General features: G+C 33.0%; 1 protein-coding gene across 2 annotated transcripts; it reads right to left on the bottom strand.

The window, feature by feature from the left end:
• Window positions 1–613: 613 nt before the first annotated feature.
• On the bottom strand, window positions 614–27,930 carry LOC138316915 (uncharacterized). 2 transcript variants are annotated; one of them, XM_069258568.1, is made up of 6 exons: window positions 27,821–27,930; window positions 27,184–27,222; window positions 10,707–10,758; window positions 7,589–7,716; window positions 6,749–6,962; window positions 614–2,920 (listed from the first exon to the last, which is right to left on the bottom strand). In XM_069258568.1, the coding sequence occupies exons 4-6, from the start codon at window positions 7,604–7,606 to the stop codon at window positions 1,770–1,772; spliced, it is 1,383 nt and encodes a 460-aa protein (XP_069114669.1). In that variant the 5' UTR covers window positions 7,607–7,716; window positions 10,707–10,758; window positions 27,184–27,222; window positions 27,821–27,930; the 3' UTR covers window positions 614–1,769. The 2 variants fall into 2 exon arrangements, with proteins under 2 accessions (XP_069114669.1, XP_069114664.1); XM_069258563.1 differs by lacking the exons at window positions 27,184–27,222; window positions 27,821–27,930 and adding an exon at window positions 10,918–11,540.
• Window positions 27,931–27,943: the final 13 nt, after the last annotated feature.

Raw genomic sequence — 27,943 nt, 5'->3', positions numbered from 1 at the left:
CCATGATAAAGACATTAAAAAGCTTAACATTTCAGTATCAGGAAATAGATGTTTCCCTTTCCTTTTGTTTATTGTACGTATTACAAATTAAGGATAATGTTAAAAACATTTGAAATCTAGACTTTTCAGCATCAGAAAATGGATGTTTTCCTTTCTTTTTGCATATTGTATGTATGAAAAATCCATGATAATATTTAAAACAGCATTAGAAAATGGAAGCATATGTCTTGCTCCGATATCTTATATATTGGTAGGTGTTATCTTTTAAGTTTAATTATCTGGTATATTCATATTCAATCACTGATTAATGATGTTGATATCTGAAGAAAATAAGGTCTATATATGTAACCTTCTGTCTAGTTTTCTAGTTACGATTTATGAATTACTTCTCAAATTTCAATTACTTCTGTACGTTGTCAAAGGTAAAAAAAAACACAAAAAAGGTAAAAAGGTGGTGCAAATATTTATGTAAATCCAAGTGCTTAACCGAATACTTGATTGGTTCGGGAACCAAACTGGTTGATACGGGAAGCGACAGTAAAGCTAAGAACTCACTGTCTGTGGCTTGCTTTGATCACTTAATAAAAAATGATAATAATGACACATACCTATGTTGTGATAAAATATAACTTTATTATCTAATGCATATTCATAAAAACACATTATAATAATCACCTCTACATACATATATTAAACATTATAAATCTGTATGTAAATAAAGGACGAGTATAAATATATCAATTATACTGGAATTCTCTTCTTTGAAGGCACTAAATAACTTCTTTGAAGTATAATAATTTACTTATGAATATATTACAGCAATCATACAAATAATTGTACTATTCTAACATTAATAAATGGAAAATCATTTACAAAAATAGAATCAGTTTTCTTCTTTCAGGAACCCTCTGCATTATTTGCAAAGGATGAATGAAAGACGCCGAGAGTTCCTGATTGAAGAATGTTGATGGCCCCATTACGTCACTTATAAAATTATCTATAGCTCAAGTAATCATTGAAAACAATAGGTATAACAAAGAAAAAACAAGTAAAAAATATTAAAGAAATGGTTAGAACTACTTAATATCAAATGAGCCACAACGCTGTATTCAACACTTTAGTAATAGTAACATATGTATTTGTTCATGTTAAAAATTGGTATTATGTCGATGGTTTACCCTTGAGCACCTTTTGTCAGCGGAATAATGTGATACTTACATACATTTAAATATAAAACAACCTGTATGTATGGTATTAATGACATTAAAAAATAATAATAATACAAAACAACCTTTTAGTAACGGTGTAAGCTTAGAAAGTATGATTTCAGAAGGTAAAACAATAAAAAAAGCGCGTGCAATCTACATAATATTGAACATACAAGTATATGAGCAATTTTGAAAGAGACTTAAAAAGAAATTGCAAGATTTACCTCCCTTACGAAAGGCTTCATTAAGGACGATAGAAAGGCAAACCAGGTAATGTATCACCGTATATGTCCACCACATGGTTCTGTTATTACACATCTATCTACGTGGATTTGGGTGATATTTTCCTACAAACGTGTGTAGCAGATCGGTCATGTAAAATCGCTATAGGAAATTAAGGATCTTAACATTTTACAGTATGTCTCCTTTTGGTAATATAGAAAATAATAGAATGTGACATACCAAGTCTGTTCTTTTCGGAGCTGTCAATCTGGAATGGCAATCTTTAATGAATGAGTGGTATTCATTTTTTGGGCTATCTGTTCACTGGGGTACCCGAGATCAATTGTTACATAGAAATTGCCTTAATAGTAAATTATTGTAATCAACCACGCTCTTCACAGATTCAAAACTCACTGACGATCCGATGTACCACATCCCATGTTCTCCCTGAAGGTCAAATATATCCCATAATATTCCCGTTGCCATATCAGAAACGGAATACCTGGGGAAATAATTCCATATAGTCCTTTCTTTTATTTTAAAGTTGGTAACTTTTTCTGTATTTAAGACATGGTCTTTTAACTTTCGTGTGAGCGTTGCCCATTCTGGTCGCTGTTTTGAAAACTGATAATAGACCGATGACTGTATGAACTGCCCATCTGGACCGTCTGGGAATAACCCTTTGGTGTAGTTTGAATCAGTGATGTAGTTTAGAGCAGCGTACGAGTCCCTGTGTACCCACACAGCACTTTCCTCCTTACTATTGATATTGTAAGTAAAATAGTCCTGGGGTGTCAGACCCCGTTTCGCACCGTAATCTGTGTCTACCAAGGATGTTGTGTAATAGTAGTTAAAAGCTTTATCGAACATTTCTTTTGCCTTAGGGGGAAATGTGATGATATTCGACATATATTTCATTGTTGGGGTCACAATGACAAAATCGAATAACTCTCTGTACCACCTTCCACATTTCCAATACTTTACAAGGAATTTATTACTATGAGGTAGATGGATAATCTTCCGCACTGGATTGGATAACCTGATATCCAGGTTTGTCTGTCGCGCAATTTCGGCCCACAAAAATTGGAATCCTTTGCTTAAGATTTTAACAACACTTTTGACTTCCGGTGATGGTGGAGTGGCGACCGCGGTAAGGAACCGTGGTGTTACCCACATCAGTCCATACAGTGCCGACACCTCATCTATGTGACCATAACCCTGGGCAGTCATCGCGCTTGTAATCAGTCCTTTTAAGACTTCTATATCATGAACTCTGAGGAACTCGAGAAAAGTCATGTTCAGTTGCGAAAAAATATCATTTGAAGGTCTTGGCATCAACTCTCCTTCGTATGAACCGAACATTTGGGCATGGATTGCTGCATATTTCCCTAACGCTTGTTGAATATAGAGTACAGCAGATTGCATGTCGGTTATATCAGGTCGAAGTGTAGCCAGAATTTGTAGATTATTTTCAAGATTCGATATAGGTGCTGTAAAACAGAAGAAAATATATACGAGTGTGCGTCTAACATACGAATAAAGAAAATAATACAATTGATAATAAAATATCTGTCATTCTTGAAATATTTTTCAAAACAAAGGACACATCACATTTTAACGAGTTAATATTTGTGTGTTTTGTGTCTCAGCCGACTTTTACCAGATGTTGAAAAAAACTTTACTCGAATACTGAAGTTTAATTTTGTTTTCGTCGACTAAATCTTAAAGAGGCATGGCTGTATTACTAATGTGATGGGGTTAATATGTAATTACAAAACAACACTGATTATCTGTGACAGAAATTGTATTAGTGAAACCATTAATATCAGATCATCTATAGAGATTAACCAATGATTGACTTCTAACATGCCATTCATTTTTAAACATAGGTGTATGCAGAGTTCGTACTTGTAATACTAAACAACGTCACTTTAGAGAGGCATTCAGTCTATGAATTACTATAATACGCTTAACACACTGTGGTCATAGTTGTTTGAGCACCTAGTAATGTACACAATCCTATGCAATTTAAAAGACGTACACATACTTATGTACTCTTCATTCGAAGCGTGAGACGCGAACAGGCACATGCATGCTTACACAATTAGTCTAGACAATCACCTGAATGCCGAATTTTACTGTTATACCATACCTTGGTATCTTTCTATTCAAATCAAAGTGAAAATTTCTAATTTGGTTTTATTATGATTATTAATAGTACCCTATGTTTCATCCCGACAAAATTATTAAATTATCACCATATTATTATAATATGAACGCCTAGGTATAGTCCGCATGTAATTACAACTTTCTGTAGGTGTATTGGATAGTGAACTGATTTGGTGTGTACTTTTGTTGAAGAATAATGCACTCGTTTCTGGACAGTCAATCGTAACACCTTTAGGGCACCCCATCCACAGTTTTGAATGCGTAAGTAGCTCATGGCAACATAATAAATACTTATGTAGCCTGAAAGGGTTATAGAGTAACTCAGGGGGTTCGAATTGGGGGATTTAAACTGTGATCATCCTAAATGACGCGGGGGATGAAATATTTTACCATTGAGTGCTATTTAAACGTAGGCTATAGATGGAAAATATCTTATATACTTAAATAAAAAATGAATGGAACTTTGGTATGCATCTTATTCATTATTAATCAATCATAGCAAAGACACTATATGATTTGACACGTTTTAATCATAAAGACAATGCACATGGGAATTTATTGATAGTTTCTACATAAAATCGATACTAATGTTATGAGACCGAGATATATGAAACAAACAAATTATTGTTAAGATTACAGCCTAATTATATTGCCATAGGCATAAAAGGTGCAAAGTTTTGATTATCATTATTTGAATAATGAAATGTCTTTAAAATTTGGAATATCTAAGAAATATAAAACAATGTTTAGTAGTATATGGTATCGTGCTACATGTAGTTTGGTATAATAACATATACAAAATCAGTATCCATGAAATTGATTTGATTTATTCATGAAACAGGTTTGACGGGGAGTTCTCCCATATCGTGCATGCTACCCTGAATAAACGAAGTCATACACAGTGCACATACATCAACAAACACTATAAATGAATCTGTGCATCTACAGAAACGAATTATCTGTTGTTCATACCGTTCATGACATTCATTTAAGCCAATACGACGCCACACATCGTTATCTGTTTGATTCGACATAACTATTTAGGGTCATTTAAAGACGGCTTCCCATGTATACAATGTATTGCGTACGCGAGGTCTATATGTTTTGGGAGGCTGCAGTGTGTTTGCGTTGTGTCTTCTAGTGATAGTGGAAACTTATCCCATCGGGGTATGCCGCCAAGGACACCAACAACGCACTCCACACATTATAATTATAACACATAACTCAATATGAAGCAGCGCCTTATCTTCTCTACTGTGTACATTTGTGGTTCCATAGCAACAGAATTAACATCAAAATTTTATATACATTGCGACCGCTTCAGCTCGCATAGTACTCCTTATTCATATGATCCATTATTGATCAGCATTCCGCGACAAGGATAGACAAGCATATCTTTTATCGGATGCATATATTTCAGTATCTTTTCCTTTTTATGCATAAAATATTTAGAAACATCTCAAGAGAAATTGAAACAATGTCGTTCATCCGAATCGGTTTAATAAGTTATAATTCGACATACACCATATGTGTAAGGAATCTACTGAAGGTCTACCGTCTAGCCTGTCGTGGTCATATGATTTATAATTCATAGCATATCTGTTATAGTTAGACATGGTCCCAGAATATGAGTACATTATAGGGTACATGTCCTGTGACACTTTTGAGACATGAGCTCAGTATTTCACCATGGACCAGGTATTTGCACACATCATGGTATAAAGGTATATCAACAGCTCTTATCGCCGTAATCAAATTTGACGTTTATACAATATTCTCAGGATTTAACATCTACTGTTGAGTCATGCACTCGAGTTTTGTTGAAAGGATATGTCATTTTGATTTAACAATCTTCACATGATGTTGCTTACAATGACATAATATGTAACCTTGAATATGCATGTAAAGTAAACTCAATATTTGACTCGAATAATAAGGAGCCATTCCTTTATTATTCAGGTAAGCTTTGTGCCAACATAATTTTGTAATATGTAGGAGTGAAAATCGACAGGTAATCTAAAGACATTAACGTATAAAGATACTCCCTACAGTTTGTGACCGAATCAACCTACGTTATCATCTAGTATGAAATATATGGCTCTGCAAGAATACTTTCTTAAATTCAGCAAAATATGTGTGTGATGACGGAAGGATTATTGATATGTCTTTTTAATATGAAACCAGTTGTTTATACTGGCTAGAACTAAATATGGTTTTTAAAGAGTCACATGAACCAGTGTGATGGGAATAATTTAGACGTGAAACGTACAGTATATACACAAAAATGACATTTTAGGTATATACATGTATATACGTATATATTTATCATTCAACGGAATGTTTTAATGTAGTACTCAAAACCATAACAGGGGCAAAACCTACGGTATATATACTGTTAAAGGTCGAATGATTCATATATCATAATTTTATTTAAACATGTCAATGAGAGCCGAAATATGACTCAATGTATATATCATAATATTGTAATCAAACATGTTGCATAAAGCCGAAACATTAAAATGAATAATGGTTGTAAAAGTTTTCATACAAGTTCGTCAGACGATCAGATAAACCTGCATTACACATACTTTCACCTATAGACACTGTTTTAACCCGGGGCTAATCTGTCATTAAAGATTAACTCTCGACTGAAGGTTGATAGAAGCAACAACACGTGTGCTGATGGGGAGGGTGTGTATATCTACAACCGTACAGCTACAGTCTGCGTCGAAAAAGTTTCATGCTACAGTTATAAGAAATTGTACAAGCTATATTGCGCAAATGGCCTTTATTATTTTTGATGGGCTGACTGAACATTACTAAAATATTATTTCCGATAGTGGAAAGTTGATGATGTTAAATTGACTGGATGTACACGTTTGAAAATCAGATGGAACATTTTGATGAATTAATTATTTAGAATAAAAAGTAAGTTGTATTTATAAACAAATATAATTAATGTTTCATTACTGTGCCTCAAAATGTATTCATATCGTATTGTGCTGGCGACAATTAACGCTAGAAATTATTGGGTTTTTTGTGTTGTTTTTGTTTGTTTACTATTATTATTTTAAAGAACAAAATTCTTAAATAATTAAATATACATAACTTTTTTGCTTAGTATGCTTTAAAATCCTCGCACAACTTACTTGGCTGGTCCTTATTAACCCACACTGTAGGACTCGGCATGGGTAGGATATTTCCCGCATCGAACTCCTTCACCAATCTGTAGATCTCAGTGTAGTCCGGTTGAGCATACACCGTACCCATTTCGTGAGGCACACGCCTATGATACCGAGTGTCCGACTTTCCACCTATATAGTTTGTCTTTTCGAAAATGGTCACGTTCCTATATCCCGCTTCCTGACAAGAAAAAGTATATTGTTTTCTGTTATTGTTTATCACTTAAAAGCAAAAACAGAATAAGGATGCAATATCACAAAATTTATATATTTTTTCTTCATTATTCCAAAATATAATTTTGCATATCCATAAATTTGATGCAAAAAAAAAGACTTCATGATACATTTTTTAGACATTGTATAAAATATAATACTATCTAACTATCCTTGTTCTATCACCTGAATTATATTTTTGAAATAAGTATCTCTACTCATTCTTCAAAATTGCTTATTATGCTGATTCGTGCTATGTTGTGTGACCGATCTATGATCAAGTTGTCCTATGTATACCGAAGGACAGTTTTAAGTCGGTATTAGCCGTCAGGAATGGATAATCTGTTATAAACTGATCTAGATACCTGGCCAGCAAGCCTCACAGGATTAATGGTGTAAGTGGCATTCTACGGAGAACATCCAAAACCCGATTACTTGAATAAATAAGTAAATATTGTCCTACAAATTACCTGTATCATAAAGCTTCCACAGCCAACAATGGCCAGAACGAAGCATGTATTGTCAATATCGAAGTCCAATAATCCGGCGCTCGCCTTATATATAACTAACGGTTTATCAATCAACATTACCAACCTTCAGTTTATAGGCCATGTGGATGCCCGACGGTCCCGCTCCAATGATTGCAATCCTGTCATGTTTGGACTTGGGACCTTTAACCTTCGGAAAATTTGAAAGAGCACCTCCTTGAGCATTGTACTGTTCTAAATAAATAAAAGAAAAACAGTAGTTAGTGAGAAGTTGTGTGAAGTGTGATATGATATACTAGTCACATAGTAGATGTGTGATATCACACACATTAACAGCAGAGAAGGTATGGCATGTGGTGTATTTAACATGGTTGATATACCACCATGGATATCACTTCATAATTTACGTGCATCAGTGATGATTCTAGGTGTATATCACAAGCGATGAATTTGTCACGTTTTGTATTTGATAAATACGAGAATCCAATGGCGATAACATACGAAGCATACGAAACGACCATGTCAGTTTTAAACAACGTGAATTAACATTGTATTTAAGTTAGAATGACTTGCTATGGATTTTAAAACACAAGTATAGCTTATTATGACATACCAGCCCAAATATTGCATTCTCTATGTGCGGTGAATATGGGCAATGGTGAACTACCATTAATGTAATATATATTATATGGTGGTAATTTCAATATTGATGAAGCTAATTCTGCAATCAATCTATTCTTAACAAATTACCTGTCAAAATGACCTTTATGTCATCACTATATATAGAGTTACACTGATATGTGTAAAAGTATACATATCAGATTTAAAGCCGACTGATCAATAAATATATAAAATACATATGAGTCATATAGCGAGGACTGTGGCGAATGTCGATTTGTACACGTATGAGTGGACACTTATATGGTCCTTCATAACTAAGACTGTGATAAGTGTGGCATAAGCCCGAAATATGAGTGTGTGTGGTCACAGGTACAAAGCCTTGACATTCATTTATTTTACTAGGACTATGAAGATAATATGTATTATAACTGGACGCGTATGTGCCGTCACAGTAAGTCCGTAAAAAACTACATCACACTAGGAATGTCACAATTGTAATTTAACTCTTATATCATGACTACACGCGTTAATAGTTCGAAGCAATCCTCCTTAATACTTAAAGACCGTTACAAATGTAGTGTAACCACAATACCGTGACAGCGTACATTTATGAGGTAACATGTACAACATTTCTTATCACATCTACCTGACAAAGGCTGTCACACATGCACTAGTGTGACTCAGATACTCCACAAGTAAATTATGGGGCTACGTAATATTTTGAACAAATCCACCACACGTGGGTTGCATGTCACAAATTTAGTGTTCTTGGCAGCAAATGTGTGTGTGGTTAGTTCTGGACAAATATAGTCTCCACAAATCATCTGACAGGTAATGTGACAAATGTCACGTGCTCTTTATATCATGAATGTAAGGCCAGTGACAAACACCATGTAACCCTATATCATGTATGTATACGGAGTTATCAACACCTAACACGTGTGATTACCATCCTGTGTATCGTCAATACGTTCCAATATAATTATTACACATTTTCCAATTAGCAATCAAATGAATCACGATTACTTAATTACCCGTGTCCACTTATAGAATTAATCATGTTTATCATTTAGAATAGTAATCACTACGTGTCTAATTAAAGTATCATTAAGTACTTTGATTTGGATAATCTCAGCTACATTACCATTTCGTGGATGAATGATTATGTAGATACGATTTAATAATATCTTCATCTGATGAGGTATATTATATGTATTATTATAATTATATATATTTCATAAATAATGAAGTAGCAAAATATCACAATGATGTGGTTAATTATATCGTAACTATGATCTTTTGATCTGCTGTAGCCTTTATACTAATGGGACCTTAGAACCACTGTTATCGATATGGTAGTGGTGTGCTTTGATAAACCTGATGTACTTTTCTCGATTTGTGTCTAGGTCGTCTTTTAACCTTTTATCCTTCAGACTATGTATCAAAACACATCACATATCTATATGATAGAGTGTCTATTTTAAAATCATTCTATCCCTTATATAACACACGGATATTTTATATAATCGGTTTGCTGACATGTGGTTTTAAAGATTACTGTTTCCTCAATGGCGTTGTAATGTAAAACTTTTATATTAGTTAATCACATCTATATTATATCTATAATATTATTTTGATAATAGGTTATGTAAAAAAATTATATTAATAATACTAAATGAGATCAAACGTGGCTAATGTAACGGTTTAAACACGTTAGCTGTTAAACGATATTTATTTAAACTGTGCATATTCAACTTAGGCCTTACTTAATATAGCTTTGTTATATGATTCAATGCTTTGTAATGCATTTTCATACGCTCATAGCATTCTTGAGAAACTTAGGAAGCCAATATGTTTAAATAAACAACTCTATTTGATTCGTACGTTCGTCAATAGAATAAATATAACAGTCACAGACCCGTCACTCCATAAACATTCATGTGTTGCTATATGCCATGTTTATTCACATTTGAACAAGTGAACCTTAAAATATATATCACAAGATACCGTAAATGACCATGCATGTGGTACAATGATCAAGTTCAACTGCATTTCAAATACTTGAAAGATATAAACAGTCAGTGGGAACTGTCGTAAAGGACATTGAACTATGACAATAGACACACATTAAAGCACTATGAGCCAATAAGGTAATATGTCAACATTTCCTTTCCACCATACAGGTAAATAAAACCCTTGGTAAGCCGACACTCCACTTGCCGCGTTCTTACCGGAGGTAAACCTGCAATATCACTGGGTGGAAGTCACGCCACACTAGATCCCCATATGCATTTCAATATCAATTCAGACCTTCTTATCCCTTTCAGATCGTTCTATAAATAATATATCTGGGGGTAGCGACACTATACAACTTTCCGGGATGCTTCTTAAAGCACATGTGAATAGTTGAAAACTACAAGTTTAGCATTTTTGTTATAGATGTCATAGTTTGATCACCCTGTGTGTATTTTTTTCTGGCTGAAAATATGTGACACATTTACCCCCTGCTAAATACCCCATAATGAAATGAAATCTGCTGATGATGTAAAATACATATAACATTTCACTTTTGCAATAGTATGTTAGCCATCCCATACACTTACCTAATAATGACCTAGTCTCGTCCACAGAAGAATATCCATTTACGATGCCGGCCTGGAATAAATCAAAACATTAATGACAACAACTGAAGTTTGTAATATTTGAAGTAGATGAATAATACCTGAACAAATAATTTTAACATCGTGAAAACGTTACTCTCCACTGCATCACACACATATATAAGATGCTGGTTAAATCCTTTATCTTACTTACATGCATACAGCACACGGTTAAAACACATATAGCAGCAGTTGGCATGGTCGCCATTATCGCACGTATACCTTTACACTATAACCACACTGGCCCTGGATAGCCGGCTCAGGCGTATATATATACACACACCAGCACACGTACCATGACCACGCCCACCACGCGCTCTGTTTAGCGTTGCTAGCTGTATCGATAAGGTAAACTTAAAGTATTGGATTATCCTTAGTCGGGGGTAGTTTAGCTATGACACTAGAATTTTAAAACACTCTTTTGGTATGACCCGCTCTATAAAGATGGGTGTCTCTATAAAGATATTTGGTGTTTTGGCAGAAATGAATTCATGTTATAATTAAGTGTTGTGATGCATAACCTATACCAGTTTAGAATATTTAAACATATCACATCCGGTTTGAGGTTCATCCAGGTTTACGTTACAGAACAATCATTGCTTTGGACATCAATTGACTAATATCTATTATGAATCCCCTTTGTACTCTTTAAGAATTTGACAATATTGCATTGCTGCTCTGTATATTAAATCCATTTGGTTTTCGTTTTATCGATTTTAAGATTACAGAATAAATTGATTTGTTGATACATTTTAGCTTTCGTTTGTTTTGAACCAAAAGGGATAATATCATGCATATTTATCTTAATATTACAAAATCATTCCGATAATGAATATCGACTCAAATATTATGGAGGGTAGATTCACTCAGAATTGACCTACTTTTCCATACATTGTCTGGTTGAAGAAACAACGTTGTATCTTCCGAAACACATAGGTCTTGAGTTTTGTTTTCATATTTCTGATATTACGAGAAACACATAGTCATACATGAACTAGATAATACAAAAGAGCATATATAACCAATTCATAAATATGTAGTTTTTTCTTTTATTGAAAAAAAAATCTATTAGAAGAATTAAATTAATTTGACTTTTTATCGCATGCAAAAAATCACGTGTCGAGCCGGATATATGACAGCACACCTCTATTTCAATTTTGATATAAAAACGTTGAATAATAATTGACTCTTTGACATTGTTTATTGTTTAATCATATATATATGCACACCTCAATTTCCTAGGGTAAACCCTCCTACAGTTGGACATCACGGTTATCAACTAGTTTTAAAACAATTTCCAGCCACAGCCCAGATCCTATTCTGATGATATATACCTGAAAGGTCAGTTGTGGGTTTGAAATAGTACGTGCCACATACCATGGAAATTTGATTACATCACCCTGCCCTTGTGTCCTATCAATAATTAGGACATACGTACTAATTTAATGGTGAAAAATCAACATCGTTAAATTGTTATCAAATGAGTTAATATTTCGATAATTGATGCAAAGGTTTTGCTTAAAAGAGCCAATGTTCTATATTTGTCTTTTGTCTTTTTTTCTTAGATTTGTGTTTCGAATATATAATTCCGAAATAGTCTTAAATCTAAAGAAATGTTTAAAATTAAGATAGAACAAAAGCTCTAATATTTTTGAGATTACAACAACTATTCTCAATGATCAGTTATCTGTTTGAATCGGTTGAAACACTTAGAAATCTAACATATATCATGAAGATGGAGCATGGGTACTCAGACTCGAACACGTCCTAAGATATAAAGATGTACAAAATCAATATCTATGAAGAATGTAATCATTATTGACAATTCATTATCAATCTTGTTGCAATTTGTCGGAAAAAATCATATATCAAAAACATACTTTTCTGAATTCTCGCTTTCAATCCCGGTAAACCAATTTACTTAAAGACGCTCCACCGCTGGCAAATGGTATTTTTTCACTATCAAAAACAGAAGCAGACGATTTAATATTTTCTTCAGTTACAAAAGTTACTTACTTTACGCCATTACCATCATTGAAAAGTTTGAGCTTCTAAGTCTACTTAAAAATAGTTAAAAATAAAAAAAGGATGATTAATTGCATCCCGAAAAAAAATCTGTGGCACTATATCCTATATGGAATGAAGTACAATGTACTGATTGCGCCTGCACCAAAGACAAAACAAATAATATATGATTTTTGTGTGTGTGTTAATTAGACATATATATACACGCTTAAACTATTGTTCAAATGATTAATACCATTTATTCTTTGTCGGCGATGGAGCATCATTAAGCGTGCGAGTTACTTTTGCAAATCACGATCCAGGTAAAAACAATTTTTAAATCCGCAAATATTCTTCTTTGCGAACTTGTTTTAAGATTGAAATGGACATCGCCTAATTTAGTAAGTTGATTTAAAGTATTAATGGGTTATTTGTGAATCTTCATATATCAAATACATATTCCCAATGAGTTGATCTATAACAATCCACTCATAGACATTGTCCGGAGCCATTAACATGTGACAATGATATCACTATTTTTTTGTTTAATCTAAACGATAATAAATAAGATGATTGTAAACCACTCTAGGTAACAATAATTGGTATTAAACAATGTTTCATCATACAACAATATACGATTTATTACCAAATATTTGCTGTAAAGAAACCTTCGCTGTTTTCGGGGTTGCTTTAAGGGGTCGAATGTCCGATCAAGGAATATTGTTTTGTATTAATTACTAAAGTTTATTGATACAATTATACATAACTATTTCAGCTCACGAAAACTCTAAATAAGAAAGAATGGACCCATCTTTGTTTCATGATATACGGTATATTAAAATGAATTTAATGTCAGAATCAAGTAAGAAAAAAACAAAAGCATTTGTAAAGCTGTACAAACATTAAGATAGAACTTTAAAGGCTACAAACCTAAAAGTAAACTGTCAAACGGCTGATAATATAAAAGAGTTCCGCGCCATCAACCACTAAAATACCTTTTTTTTCAACGACTGAATTAATTTTATCAATGTCTTCGACACCTCAATTATCAAGCTTTAAAAATGGTGCTCACGCCACCATGGAGATGTTCTTACTTGTTTATTTGATCATCACAATTAGGAGGCACAGAAACATGATCGAACTAGAGGTGTTCCGCACCGGAAAGTCGAACATCTCCAATTCCTTTTATTTTCATGATTCTAAGACTCTTGTACTTGTGGGTATGAAGGATATGGACATTCTATGGATACAAAATGCTGTGACATCCAAGGCTGCTGAGGGTTTTATTCTTAACCTTCATATCCATATATGAAGTAGTATTTTTATTATATTTAGGATATCCCGCCATTTTAACAATTCTACAGTTATAATGATAAAGTTAGAAACCTGCGTGTGTAATTCCGTTGCATGCTAGATAATTTGAACACAATTCCTGCTGTTTGTCTCTTTTATAGTAAAACCACAACCTATAACCTCAAAATGACGTTCAATATTTACCGGGAAAAAAGTCATTTCGGTAGCGCAGTGACGTCATGAGGTTATATGAATGGGTGGTCATGTACATCTGCCCAAGAACGATTGTATTGTAGGAGTTAAAACAATACTACACTCGCAGATAAAAGAGAAAATAATGTTATAGGCTCTCTTAGACATTTTCTTGTATATTCATCATGGGCAAATTGTTTGCGTTGTTAACATATTACCAGACGATCATAGGTGATTATACACAAGTGTGACTGGCTCCAGTATGCTGTAATATTTACAATAGAAGATGTCATATGAGATCGTTACACACCAGTGTTATAATTCCGGAGTGTAACAGCTGCCAGGTATCTTTACTTTCAAAGTCAGATCAATTGTGTTACTGTTACATACCTACATTATTGTGGCTTCATTTGACTTAAATATCATACAACGGAAAAGTACGTTCATAGATATTGTTTGACACGGTGTTTTGATATTGGAATTTGGAAGTCAAACGTGGAAACAACGAATTGGATTAAAAAAGTTTATGTGTATAAAATACAAAATATGTCGTCGTGTACGTGTATGACGATGTACTAGCTAATTTGGCCTAAAGCACTAAAACATTCCAATATATGCTTAATCAACATGAAAACAAATATAAAACGTTATTGAAATACTAAAATAAATAGCAATAATACAGGTATTTATAGTGGATAAAGATATGTTGAAACTAACGTTTAAAACGACTTAAATTATCTAACTGAAACTTTGTTTGATGTATGCTTTTACTGGCCGTCAAAAAACAACAAACATCAACACGTCGAAATATGTTTTTTTTTTTTCTAAAATGTATTTTATTCCGAAATATGTACATAGCTTACATTTGTTATTTTGGAGTGTTTAACCTGTCAGACCTAGGCTACATATCCGCAGGAAATTCCGTACTAGTAAATGTAACAATGATCAGGGAGGGGGTTTATGTGCGTTTGCATACATGTATTATCACACGAGGTATGACGTCACTTGTTTGTTCATTAATGCCTTAGGCATTTATAGTAAATGAAGACTAAGTGCATGAAGGCATGTTGATGAAGGACGTTGGAACGTGTTAGGATTAACATCGTGATCTAATCGAAAAAATACTTAGTTTCGTTTTGCATATTAAGGCAGACTTATTCAACAAATCCAAAAGTACCTCGTGTTTTTTAGTTACCGCCGTGGTTTTTTTTAGAATGCGACTTGGCCCAACTGTGATCCAAATTTGTGAAGAAAAAAAAAGGTGTCGTCGATGTAGCCCGCCTGATCTTCCGGAGCACAGTTGGTCTAAAATCATTTTACTTTTCATGAGTGAAAGATAAAATGCATATCAATGGTATAAGACAAATATTTAGCCCACTGCCGAACTTAAAAAAACAAAGTTACATATCTCGTATAATGTAAATTTCATATTTGTAATTTTTACCAACATAAAGGGAGTTGTTAGTATAATGTGACCAGACGGGTGTGCTTTTAATGGCAAGCTTCAGTGGGACATAACTATGACAAGGGTAAAATTTTCAAGTATCGCATAGACACAACATGAATATACGAACGACAGTGTCCATATACATACAAAACAGATTTAATCCAAATGTTTTATTATAAAGATCTTACACTGGAGCAGGAATTTCTTTAACGACTTTGTGGTTTATCAACCAGTGGACATAAACCAGAGACTACGTCATAGTGGAGAACGCTCGCCTCTAGGCCAAAATTGAGCAGGCGAGTGACAAATCATCAGATTTCGGATAAGATTTTAAGTGAATTCATCCTTTTATACCTCAGTTACAACAACTCTAATGCAAATGCAATTCCCGACCTTCTAGAAAATTATTTGATGCACTAAACGATTGGATAATTGAACACGTATGCAGTTGTTTATTCAGCGTAATCTGCCCGATTTCATTATGATGCAATAGGGTGTATCTAACTAATACCTTAACGACACATACACCACGTGTATATATATATGTGTGACATTTCTACCTTACATAATGAAATATCTACAATTATTATAAAAAAGACTGACATTGAGTAATTGGACCACACTGGTTAAATAAACGCCCTAAGAAATTGATATCGTGATTATTGTAAATACTGCCGACATTTTATGACGAAACAGTACTGAAAAAACAGTAATAAATTTAATTATGCTATATCTACTAACATTTATATTTTGAATTATTGTAGTGTTACGACCAATGCGAAACATTTGGTATCCACTCAAACTATGACTGTCCCTAATTACAACATTCATCAACATTTTTATGATTGTTTGTGTCATTGTATCAAAGATAAATGCAACATGTTACTGTTGCAGCTTTTGAATTTGCATGAAATTGTGTATCTATATATTATCATCATCTATTTATTTCGTTTGAAAACAAATGTGTTCACAAATTTAAAAATCCACCTTGGGGGAATTTTCGTAGTCAACACATAACACCATGTGCATGGATTATTAAGTGCAGATAAAGTATTTATATAACTACATGTACATGAATCATTTTTGGAAAACGTATTTCGGGAAAACAAACTGGTTTACAGAATAATCAATTGAGCTATATTTGTCTGCAGATTATCTCCAATTCATCTTTAGTCTAAGACGGGAACCCTAGAATATGCAGTCAAACATCGATCATGTAATTTTTGGTTTTATCTATAATGTTGAGTCGTTATATCATGATGTATTTATCATTCTTTTTATGGAATTATTCGTCCCAATATGAAACAAATTTATCATGCCATGCATAACAATGTTTTAGTTCAACTATGACAACAGTTGTTGCCTTATATTCAGATGAAATCTTGACAATGTTCCAAAAGTAATAAATGCAATAACATTTCTACATCAAAATAATTAATTAATAAATAAAGCAAACGATGGAGGTTTTAATTTCTTTGTTGGTGTTAATTTTTTTAATAGTGTAAATCGTTCTGTGTGGTCTGTTGAAGCAGTAGTAAAATTGGCAATTGCAACTATAGGTTTATGTTTAGGTATAACCCTGGACCCATCATTGATTTGGTCATTGATTCACACATACTTTGTGACCTAGTTTAATAAATAATTAATTGAATCTCTCATTTTAGCTTATTTATTGAGTATTTATTTCAATATCACTTTTGAAGAGTTGGTTTAATTTCACTTTTGTCATTTAGTCGAGTTTTTAAGTCTTGTATTAGTAACCTCCTGATCAGTTGTCCGAATTTCGTATTTGTCAGTTTTTTAACCATTTAGCTATTTGATGCCATTTCGTATTAAATATTCATTATAATTTATTTTAATGAATCTTGTTTTTTGCGTTTATTACGTGTTTGCGTCCTCAGTTAAATTTCGTTGATGAGATTTTCATTTTAGTGTGGGAGTTCTTGGCAAGATGCACTGTTTGAAAAAAACACATCCACAATATAATTGTATGTAATGATACACCTACGATATCATCTTCAATTACACTCCAGGTCCTTTGAAAGCTGTTCTAAGTGACAAACTATATTTTACATGCGTTTTTACTGAAAAAGCTTGCTTTTGCAGTATTGCTACTGTCAGGATGACACAACTAATTTAAATGCGATTGACCTCTCATTTGCATGCGATTTTTTCTCTTTTCCTCTTTCTAGAACAAATATGCTGCCATAGTGCAGTTTAATTGCAATAAACAACTTCTATGGTATTTCCTTAAATAGAATAGTTTCAAACATGTGTACAAAAACTATAGTGTGAACGTCTATAATTGAAAAATAGTGAGGATAATTTGCATCAGTGGTAGCGATCGGTGGCCTAATTATCGCCAGTCATTTGCATATATTTTATGTAAAACTTCCGTTTTGGGTAACACTAAATAAAGGAATTGTCAGGATTTTGGTATGTACATGTAAATACCTAATGGTACTTTGATATATACATTCATAATCTATTACATAATGACAATTTTTGAATTCATCGTGACAAAAGAAAGACACAAAAGTTGTTTGTGTTTACCTGTATTACATTGATAGTCGTTTTGGAGAACAGGTACGTTCGTATTGTGATCATGTCATTACGATGGCCTACTGAATTTAACCAAGTCTCACTCAAACAGACGCTTGTTAACTACGTACGCATCAAGCGTCTGGATGATCCATGCAGAAGCTAACAAATACGATAAATATTTTGAGTTACGCTGGCTCCTTATCATTTCGCACGGATTGTCAACTAACGCATCCTTTCATAAACGAGGGAATATCTAATACATGGGTACAGATACAATGAAATATCGTGACACTCAGAAATAGTGTAAACGGCCCAATGTAAACAAAAATGTGATCACGCAAAGCGGACTTGGAGTTGCCTGTGTTAGAACTGTGATTATCCAGCGTAATAAATGCATTCTCATATCTAAAAAACGCCGAAGAATATTTGGACACTGCATGTTGCAAGCCACCTTGCTAGTAAACTACGAAATTCTTTTCGTATTTGGAGACAGAAGCAGTGAAAATCGTCAGTTTCATTTCGTTTTGCTTCTTTGCCTATCATGCCTATGGGTCGTTATATCATTATATGAACTATTTGACAGACATCGGCACATGAAGTGAACTTACAACATCAAGAGTATGTGTGTATTCCTGCTAACATCCATATAATCGACGTTTTATTTTATTACAACGCAACGAACAAAATTGAATATCACTTTATATTTGAAGTAGTTTGTTGTTAAATTAGCAGTTGACAAGATCCATTTTTGGTTTCATTTTCTAATGCGATGACATCATTTAAAATTAATGCACAGAGTCAATTTACCAGATTGTTAATATGTCTATAAACATCACAAAGCATGTGTTTATTTGTAGGAAAAACAATGCATGATATAGATCCATTCACAATACGTACATATGTGTGTAATACACTTGTATGTGAATGCAGAGTTTCTTTAACTAAATACAAGAATTGTAATGCTAGATTTAATTAAGACAATTAATATCTGGGATTTCGAAATTGGCGGTATGAACTTAAAACATCGATTAAACAGTCACTACATATATAACTTCATGGATTCACTTACCAAACTAAACAATAACCTGTGCACTGTAATATATCATACATGGTAAATTTACACTTGCTCAATATTACAGTATTTGATTTAAAGTAAGTTTTGGTAACAGTATAAAATAAAACATTGTATTTTATCAATGTCTATCAGGTATAGGAGCAAATTAATTTTGATGCTAATATTTAACTCAAAGTACTTGTATGCAGGAGTCAAATTTTTCTGTAACTTTTTATAACAAATTAGGAATATTGATATATGTTACATGGGATCTGTGCATGTGGTGAATCCTAAAAAGATGAGGAGACAAGAATTAAGTCACATCAGTCTTTAATGGCTGAATCCGGGCACTCTATTTGCCAAAATTACAACATATTTGTAATTCAATCACAATAATGATAATGAATTGCAGTCTAATAACTATAGCAGACCATTAGACATAACCATGCAGAGTCATAACAACAGTCTTATCAAGATAGTAAGTACAAATAGGTCAAATGTGACAACTCGATGTTACATTCACACACATAGGAATTACATTTACCCTGATGCCTCACACTCTATATCAACCTAAACCGATATTTGTGACAACCATTTGACTAAAATGTGACTAGAAATAACAAATGTGACAAACTGTGACTAGACTAGTAAAACACTCGATGAACATATCACTCGCTTTACCTCATATATGCCTCATTCAAGTATAATACCAAACGAGTATGTGACAAATCAATACAAGTGATTAGAAGTGACAAGGTGACAAGTCACATGGCATGTGACCAATGTGTGACCAACCTAATCGGCCAACGCATCACAGCATACCGAATACTTAAATTATCAAATTATGTAAATTATCATTCGCAACAATTGCAGAACAGATTGTTAACTACAAAACATGAAAATGTACAAACTCTAGGATTACCATACATCCTAGTTATAAAATATGCATTCATAATTGGAATTCCCACTGCAACACCAAGATAACAATGTGGCTTAATGTCAGTATTATCACCAAGCTTAATCCAAATTCCATTATACTTACAATGTTACACAAAGAATTCAGACAATGTAATAAATCATGATTACAATTATACTTACTCAACCTTTCACTATATACACTTCGTACCATAATTCATATACTTGCAAGTCAGCAAATTGGTAAAGCCAAAGTCTCGGCTTATAATGACTATTATTTATAGTAACCAATGCTTATCACACATATGTATGTAATAAAGATCCAATACTCACAAATTATCTACACTAATTACATAATAAATCTAACTGTAAGTAGCTACACAAACACTGAAATGCTTTTGTGTAAACAATGTACACAGCATGTAAAGGGAGATAACTCGCAATGAAAACTAGTCGGTACAAACTGTTCAAATTATCCCTTACTCGATATTCTGAATATAAGACATCAGACTGCACAATATATTTTAAAACAATGGTAATATCGATTATTATTCATAAAAATTATCATGTCATACAGAAAAGATATGTACAGGTTTTAACAGCACTACAATCCAATATCGAGTTCGACCATGCTTTCCCCAAACCATGTGCTTTCTGACCGGCTGGCGCAATCGCTTCGATAAATGACCAAATACATGAAAATATCACCTATACGTAATCCTAATAGCACTCAAATGGAAATAGGAATCCGTATTTACTTTTTTTACAACAATATTATAAAGGCTTGAATCTACTTACCTAAAAGATGAGGAGACGAGAATTAAGTCACATCAGTCTTTAATGGCTGAATCCGGGCACTCTATTTTCCGCGCGACAGATCACGTGAACTTGCTCCACTACCGTATTTACCAAATTACCGTATTTACTCTCCTGATACGCAATAACTTACCTAAAGTACAGCAGTTTATAAAATTAAGGCCCCCTAACCATTTTACTGAAATTTCTCCATCTAACATATATGCATATGTTAAATTTTATAATTACAGGACTCATTGGCTAGTCATCTGATGCAGATTCATAATTGTTGAAGACTGGAGATTACCAGGATTACTTTGGAAGCAATGAAATGATTCTAAGGATGACTACCAGGCATATATTAAACTAGCTGCGACAACATATATGTAGCTCTGGAGAACAGGTGTATGGGTTGGGCTTACTCATTCGCATTGTTTCATAATGCCAAATAAAACACCAAAATACAAAGAGTAAATCCAGTATATTTGCAACTTTTGCAAAAAGTTGTCACCATTTGACATACTGTCGATTGTTATCAATCTGTCGAGAGATAGAAGGTGTTTAAACTTTTAAGTTCACAGACTGACTCACGTGTAAGTCGTTCTGTTTTGTTGTAAAATTCAAACAAGTCTTTCTTGGCTTGAATGAAACACACTATACATGTATATGATCTGACAGACGGTCATCATCAGAACTACAATTCGTCCCATTGACTTTAATGTTGCAAAACATCAAGTAATGACAATTAGCGAGTGTCGAGTAACTTTGCGTTTATAGATATATATAAAAATATCCTACATTTATGATATAAACTGATAATTTATTTACCCATCATCACGTCTGAATTATCATTACTACAATGTATATTTCAATGATTCACATCTGTGACACGGCTCACTTACTTTAGTAATTGGCTGTCATGATACTCTTTGTTAGAAAGTCTAGTATTTACAATTTGGCAATGTAACCATATAAGTATATGGAATGACATTCATTTATTTGCTACAACAGGAACATAAACAGTTTTACTTGTTGACTTTGTGCAGTGTGTTTCACATTGTATTCACCAAAATGACATAAATTTTAACACTTCTGGTGACATAGCCCATTTGGTTGTTTCCATTAGTTGATGCTTCTATCAAATGTTTTTACAATTGTTTCTGATCTTGTTACCTATACATGTATAAACAGTTGTAAGTAATGTGACATTAACAACAAGTTGCCAATAATGTGTGATTACATGTACGTTAATGTCATATTCTTAGCATAATTAAATGGGGAAAAAAACTTTAAAAGATAACAAACAAAGTATTTATTTTAGTACATAAACATAAAAACCAATTATTGATTACAAGGTCAAGGGGAGTAACTTGTATATGACAATTTCAAAATTGACTAGGGTACACGAAATTCGGCAGTCCGGAAAATTTGTAATCTAGACGGTTTAGGCTGGGAACGAAGGTGTCCAGATTATCGAGGGTCCAATGTACATGTCAATGTATACAAGTAACACACTGATTTTAAGAATGCTTGTTTTAATATGCTATTAAGAATTCTCAGTGTTCATTTTATGCAGTATATAGAGACAGAATCATACTGAATCTGACTTTGATATGACTTTTCTTCAATATTGCAGCAAAGTATCAAGAACTGCTCATTACTTACTAATATGCCTGAATACATTGTGTGTATCACAGAAGAGAACTATAAAAAATAATGTATTGTGATGTTATTTCATGTTTGTATTAAAGCATTTTTGAATAAACATAATTCAACACACAGTTTTGATTTTGATGCAGTAACTAATTCTTTAAATGAACATTTGACCCTTAGTTTTTGTCATTTCATTTCTTTTCTTGATTATTATTTAATTAATTGCCTTTTGCCCTTTCCTCCTGTAATAGATCTGTACCACATAGTTCATCGAAAAAATACTTGTATATTATATGCATTGCACATAGTTCCTTATAAATGAGGTCTGTAAACAACATTTGCAGCATAAGCCATGAACTTTGTAAAAAATGCCATCAAGGATACATGTATCCATGTATCAGATATACTTTTCTTCTTAATGGAGTCTTAATGTTTCACTTGTTGTTATTTTACTGCAGATTGTTACTAGTTGTAGGTCTCCATGGCCTTGTCCTCAGGATCAATTATCAAATAATCATAACTACAAAATTTTACTTTATATTGTTATTCAGACAATTATATTCAAACAATATAGAAAAGTCATGACACTGACTGTAAATATTTGTTGAAACTGTTGAATTCAAGATAGGTTCAAAGTTCAAATCTAAAAGAAATTTTCTATCATTTTCTTTAAATCTTCTCATAATTTTTAGTTTCATCATTTGATATGAGAATGAATGGTTGTCTGCAATCTTAACAATTTATCAAAAATTTATTAAATGAACACTTGAAAGATAAATAACCCAACTAGATAATTATATGAGACTTGCAAGAAAATAAACACCCTAAAATGTTACTAATGACATATTTGCCTTCTTTGAACTAATTTTTTATTACATCAATGCTTTTTCAGTTCAGTACTTTCAGTACTTTGATTTTTTCTGTGTGCACTTTCTGATACTTCTTGCATGTACAAATTAAAAATGTGTTGTGACGATGCATAGATATCGATCAATTATGGACCTTTGTTGAGGTCCATATATTGTTATACCACCCTGGTAGATACATATCAGATATGTGGTTTCTATGACAAATGTCTTATGTGCATGTTAATCATAAGAAAAACGATGACCATAGAACGCCACCCTGAAAACCTGAAGATCCTGAAGTGAGGCAATGAAAAAATGGAATTACATAGTATATTTGCTATATATCGAACGTCTCGCAAACGTGTATTAGCCATCGAGAATAGTGGAAAATCAGAGCATATCTAACATAATTCATTAAACAACCAGGACAATATCATTTGCTCACAAATAAAAGCAATCCAATCCATTGACCTAACAGTAATGACATAAACTAAGCCTATATTTATAGTTTTCATTTGCAAGTATCAGTTATCCTAAGTAAAAAATAATCCTCGTTCGCTTTGCTTGTAAAACATACGTAAATAGCGACTTTGTTAAGCTCATGAGTCCATCAGCCATCGACATTGATACCACATTTCATGTATATAGTATCAATGAATAACACTGAAGCTGTAAATAATACCTAAAGTGATTGTATATAATGATACTAAAAATGGAAAGTGTGTATAGCAGTTGAAGACTATGAGGTCAAAATAAATAAACAAACAATATTGAACAAGTTAAACTATATATGTATATATACCGAAATACAAAAAGTGCAAGAACAGACTACAACAACGAGCAGCTTTCATCCAGCTAGTGGATTGTCAATTTTATCTGAACAGGATAAAAAGTGTTGTCGTTTTTTACATATGTAACATTATTGCCGTTTTTAAATGGACAGGTAATATAATCATGTTTTGTTGCTTGAGAGGGTCGAGGTAGGACACAATATCTTACTAGTAAATAATTATATTATAAGTTCATCCTGGGGTTTTCAATGTGTCATACTGTGCATTAAAAAATCCGGGGGTGGCTATTACATGTGTTTGAAGATGGTGGGAAGAACTATGTAACGCCCTATCTCCAAATACATGTTCGTTTTGACATAATTGACCCTATGGCTAAATTACTATCTCTAAACAACCCGTGAAATGTAGACAGATTGTGCCAACTAATGGCAGGATGACAAACACTGGGAGGAGTGGGTGCACATCATCTTTAACGTAGAACGATTACACCTACGTTTATATATCCTAATAAGGATTCAATATACTTTTAGCAATGTTCGGCTATGATTTAGCGAGAGTCCATCTATGCCATATCTTAACGACTGATGGCAAAAATGAAAAGACAATTTCTAAATACTGTAAAGCTGCCTGTTTTTTTTGTGGTGACTTAATTTCGAGTTTTCATTCCTCAAGTTTTTTTTTTAATTTTGCGATCTAGTAGTAAAATGCTCAACTTTATCTGTTTTGAAATGCTTTCGCAGTGACTTAATTTCACGTTTTCAAACCTAACGGGTTTTTTTTTTAACGATCTAGAAGTATTATGTTCAATTTCATCTATTTTGAAACATTTTCATAACGATTTATTTTCGCGATTTTCTTTTCGCCCATGAATTACGTGAAATGTAAGTGCGCGTGAAAATGAGCCAATACAGTCAATATTAATGCTGCTGGTCAAAGCCGATAACGTAGAAACTCGGTCAGTTAACATTTTTATAGGACGGATCAAATGAGGTGGAATTGGATGTTCAACACATAATCCGCTTGGTATTTAGAGACTTCCTCTTATGATAATTCTGCATATTATGTATATATTATATATATCAATAACCTGATATATATATGACATTTGCTTTCCAAGCAAGGCATCCATTTTGACGGCATAGTTTTATATTGACGTGCCATCAAGATTCCAGAGAAATGTACATTATGGAATAGTTGGTGCTAGCTAGAGGGTACCGCGTATCACCTGTATAATGTAGATATATATGTATTAAGTTACATGGTAAAATTGTGGCCGTAACATGCATTAGATCAACGTTTTGTCAAGGGGCCAGTCTAGATCAACATTACACTAAATGTAGAAATGCTGATTCAAACACTCACATAAACTTCCTTAGTGATGATAATGAGGATAAATATTGTTCTGTGTATCGATTTATTGCCGCGATTTACGCCGTAATGTGTATTAAACATCTTCGGCTGACGACAAATCATAAGGAAGGCCCTTAACAACAATGTATATAATAAGTGTTTCCGCTCGGAAATTATGTACTTAAAACGCATCTCATCCTCTCTATATGTAGTTACGGCGGGCGGATAGCCAATGACTCGCGAATCGGAGTAGGGTTAATACACTTGACACTTAATTATGTATTCCTATTTATAATTTGTTTTTAGATATTGAAGTATTTATAAAAAATCAGTTCCAATCGACTAAGGTTACTGCTTGGTACGACTCATTTTATTGAGATTTGTTACAAATTCTATGACGCATATTTAAATTTGACAGCGACGCAGCATAGTTTATTTTCAAAAGTTCAATGAAATCAATTTGTAATATTTTTTCTAGATTGATATTCAAATTTGTCATTTCTAAAAACTTCTGTGTATGTAACACCAACACTCAATCTGCATTTTCAAAAAATACTTCTCTAAGCATTGATAAACTACGTATTTGTTATTCTATTGAATATTAAAGGGAAAATTCAATGAGGCTAATTCTGTTACATAACCACGAAGCAAAATATGACACTAAATGTATTGTTCTACATTCCTTATAAAATATATAACAAGAAACATTGACAAATTTCATGACATTGTTAAGTATTTTGATTGATACCGTCGAAATTCCAAATCGTTGATCAATACGGTTATGCAGGTACAACATGTACGCTGTACCCATACCCGAGCCAAAGTCGCGCACGTCAAACAAATGCATTGCATAACCCCTGAGGATTTGATGAAATTATCATAAGACAAGAACACGCATCTAATTAGATAAACACACTACAGTAAGAGCGATTTGAGTTAATGTTAATTACACTACATGTATATGTGTTATGGCAAACAGTAAGCGAGTTTGAATATTTCACATACATTTCACTACAGTGGGCTTTTCTGGCATATCACAGTAACATCAACTAATCTAATATCTGTTAGAACTGGTTTGTTTCCGATATATGTGCAAATTTTAATGTACTCTTACAGAATTGTCCGTTTATATGCTATATAAGGGGACATAAAAATGTAAAATTGTGAAAAAATATTCGAACTTTCTAAATTAACCAAGATACTGGACGCATATTGTCCGACATAGGTAAGTGTCACAACACAAGAAAATATAAATAGTAAACATAAAGATATAACAGCATTAAATGACTACATATGCTTTCTTACGTACATGTATGTAGTACTGTCGTTACGACATAAAGGACTTCAACATTCTGGAGGCTATATACTAGTTTTAAATTGTTAATTATCCGGTGATAGGCGTAGTATTGGTAATAACCTCATAAATGGTGTACAGCACAAAAGTACCAAACCCATTTGATATCTTCAATCTAAAGGCTCAGCCCTTCCTTTCAAGAAATGTTTTGCCAGCACTTGTGTTCATTTAATCACTTACCTTATTCACATTACATGTACCCTATATTGAAGTCACGACCTAAGATGAAATACAAAATATATGATGTATTAATGGTACAAAATCAGTATCTAAATAAAAGCAAATCTCAACAAACCAAGAGTTGATATGTAACGAAGAAATCACCATAAAAAGGACATATGTAGCTGTGCAAGCGATTTATGTTGCTGTGGAAGGAGGAGGGGGTGTTACACGTTACGCTGCTTGAACTGCGTTAGGCTGATTTAAAAATGATGGAAAAGTCCAAAAGCATTGTCATTGAAAAGTATTGCCAACTGATCAGTTTCCAGATAATAACTTATTTAAAAATAAACCCAATTAATTGATGAAATCATGTAAAAATTACATTTATATAGTTTGCTGCAACGTCAAGACAATATCACTCATTGATAAGAATATTACTCAAAGAATATTACAAATAAAATATATTTACGTTAATGAATTTTGTGTAAAAGGAATTGAAAAAAATAAATATGTCATAAAAATACATTGTCAAATACATGTAGTCATATGATACATAATTACTTCATAATGATTATAACTTCAATACATGAGTAAAAACAGTCGCCTGATCATGGTAGCAAAAATCATAAAAACATAAATTATTGTATATATTTACTCTCTATCTTCCGTAATGATTCCAAAGGAACGGTGAAGTCTAAAAGCGCATCTTAGATTTGCATACAAATCGAAAACAAACACGTTCTAATGAATGCGCATCACTGTAATATGTAAACAATGT

The sequence above is a fragment of the Argopecten irradians genome, chromosome 1 (assembly GCF_041381155.1).
Source record: "Argopecten irradians isolate NY chromosome 1, Ai_NY, whole genome shotgun sequence".
In the NCBI taxonomy this organism is placed as follows: Eukaryota; Metazoa; Mollusca; class Bivalvia; order Pectinida; family Pectinidae; genus Argopecten; species Argopecten irradians.
The sequence above is the reverse complement of the archived record's forward strand: the minus strand, read 5'-3'. Positions and strand labels throughout refer to the sequence as shown.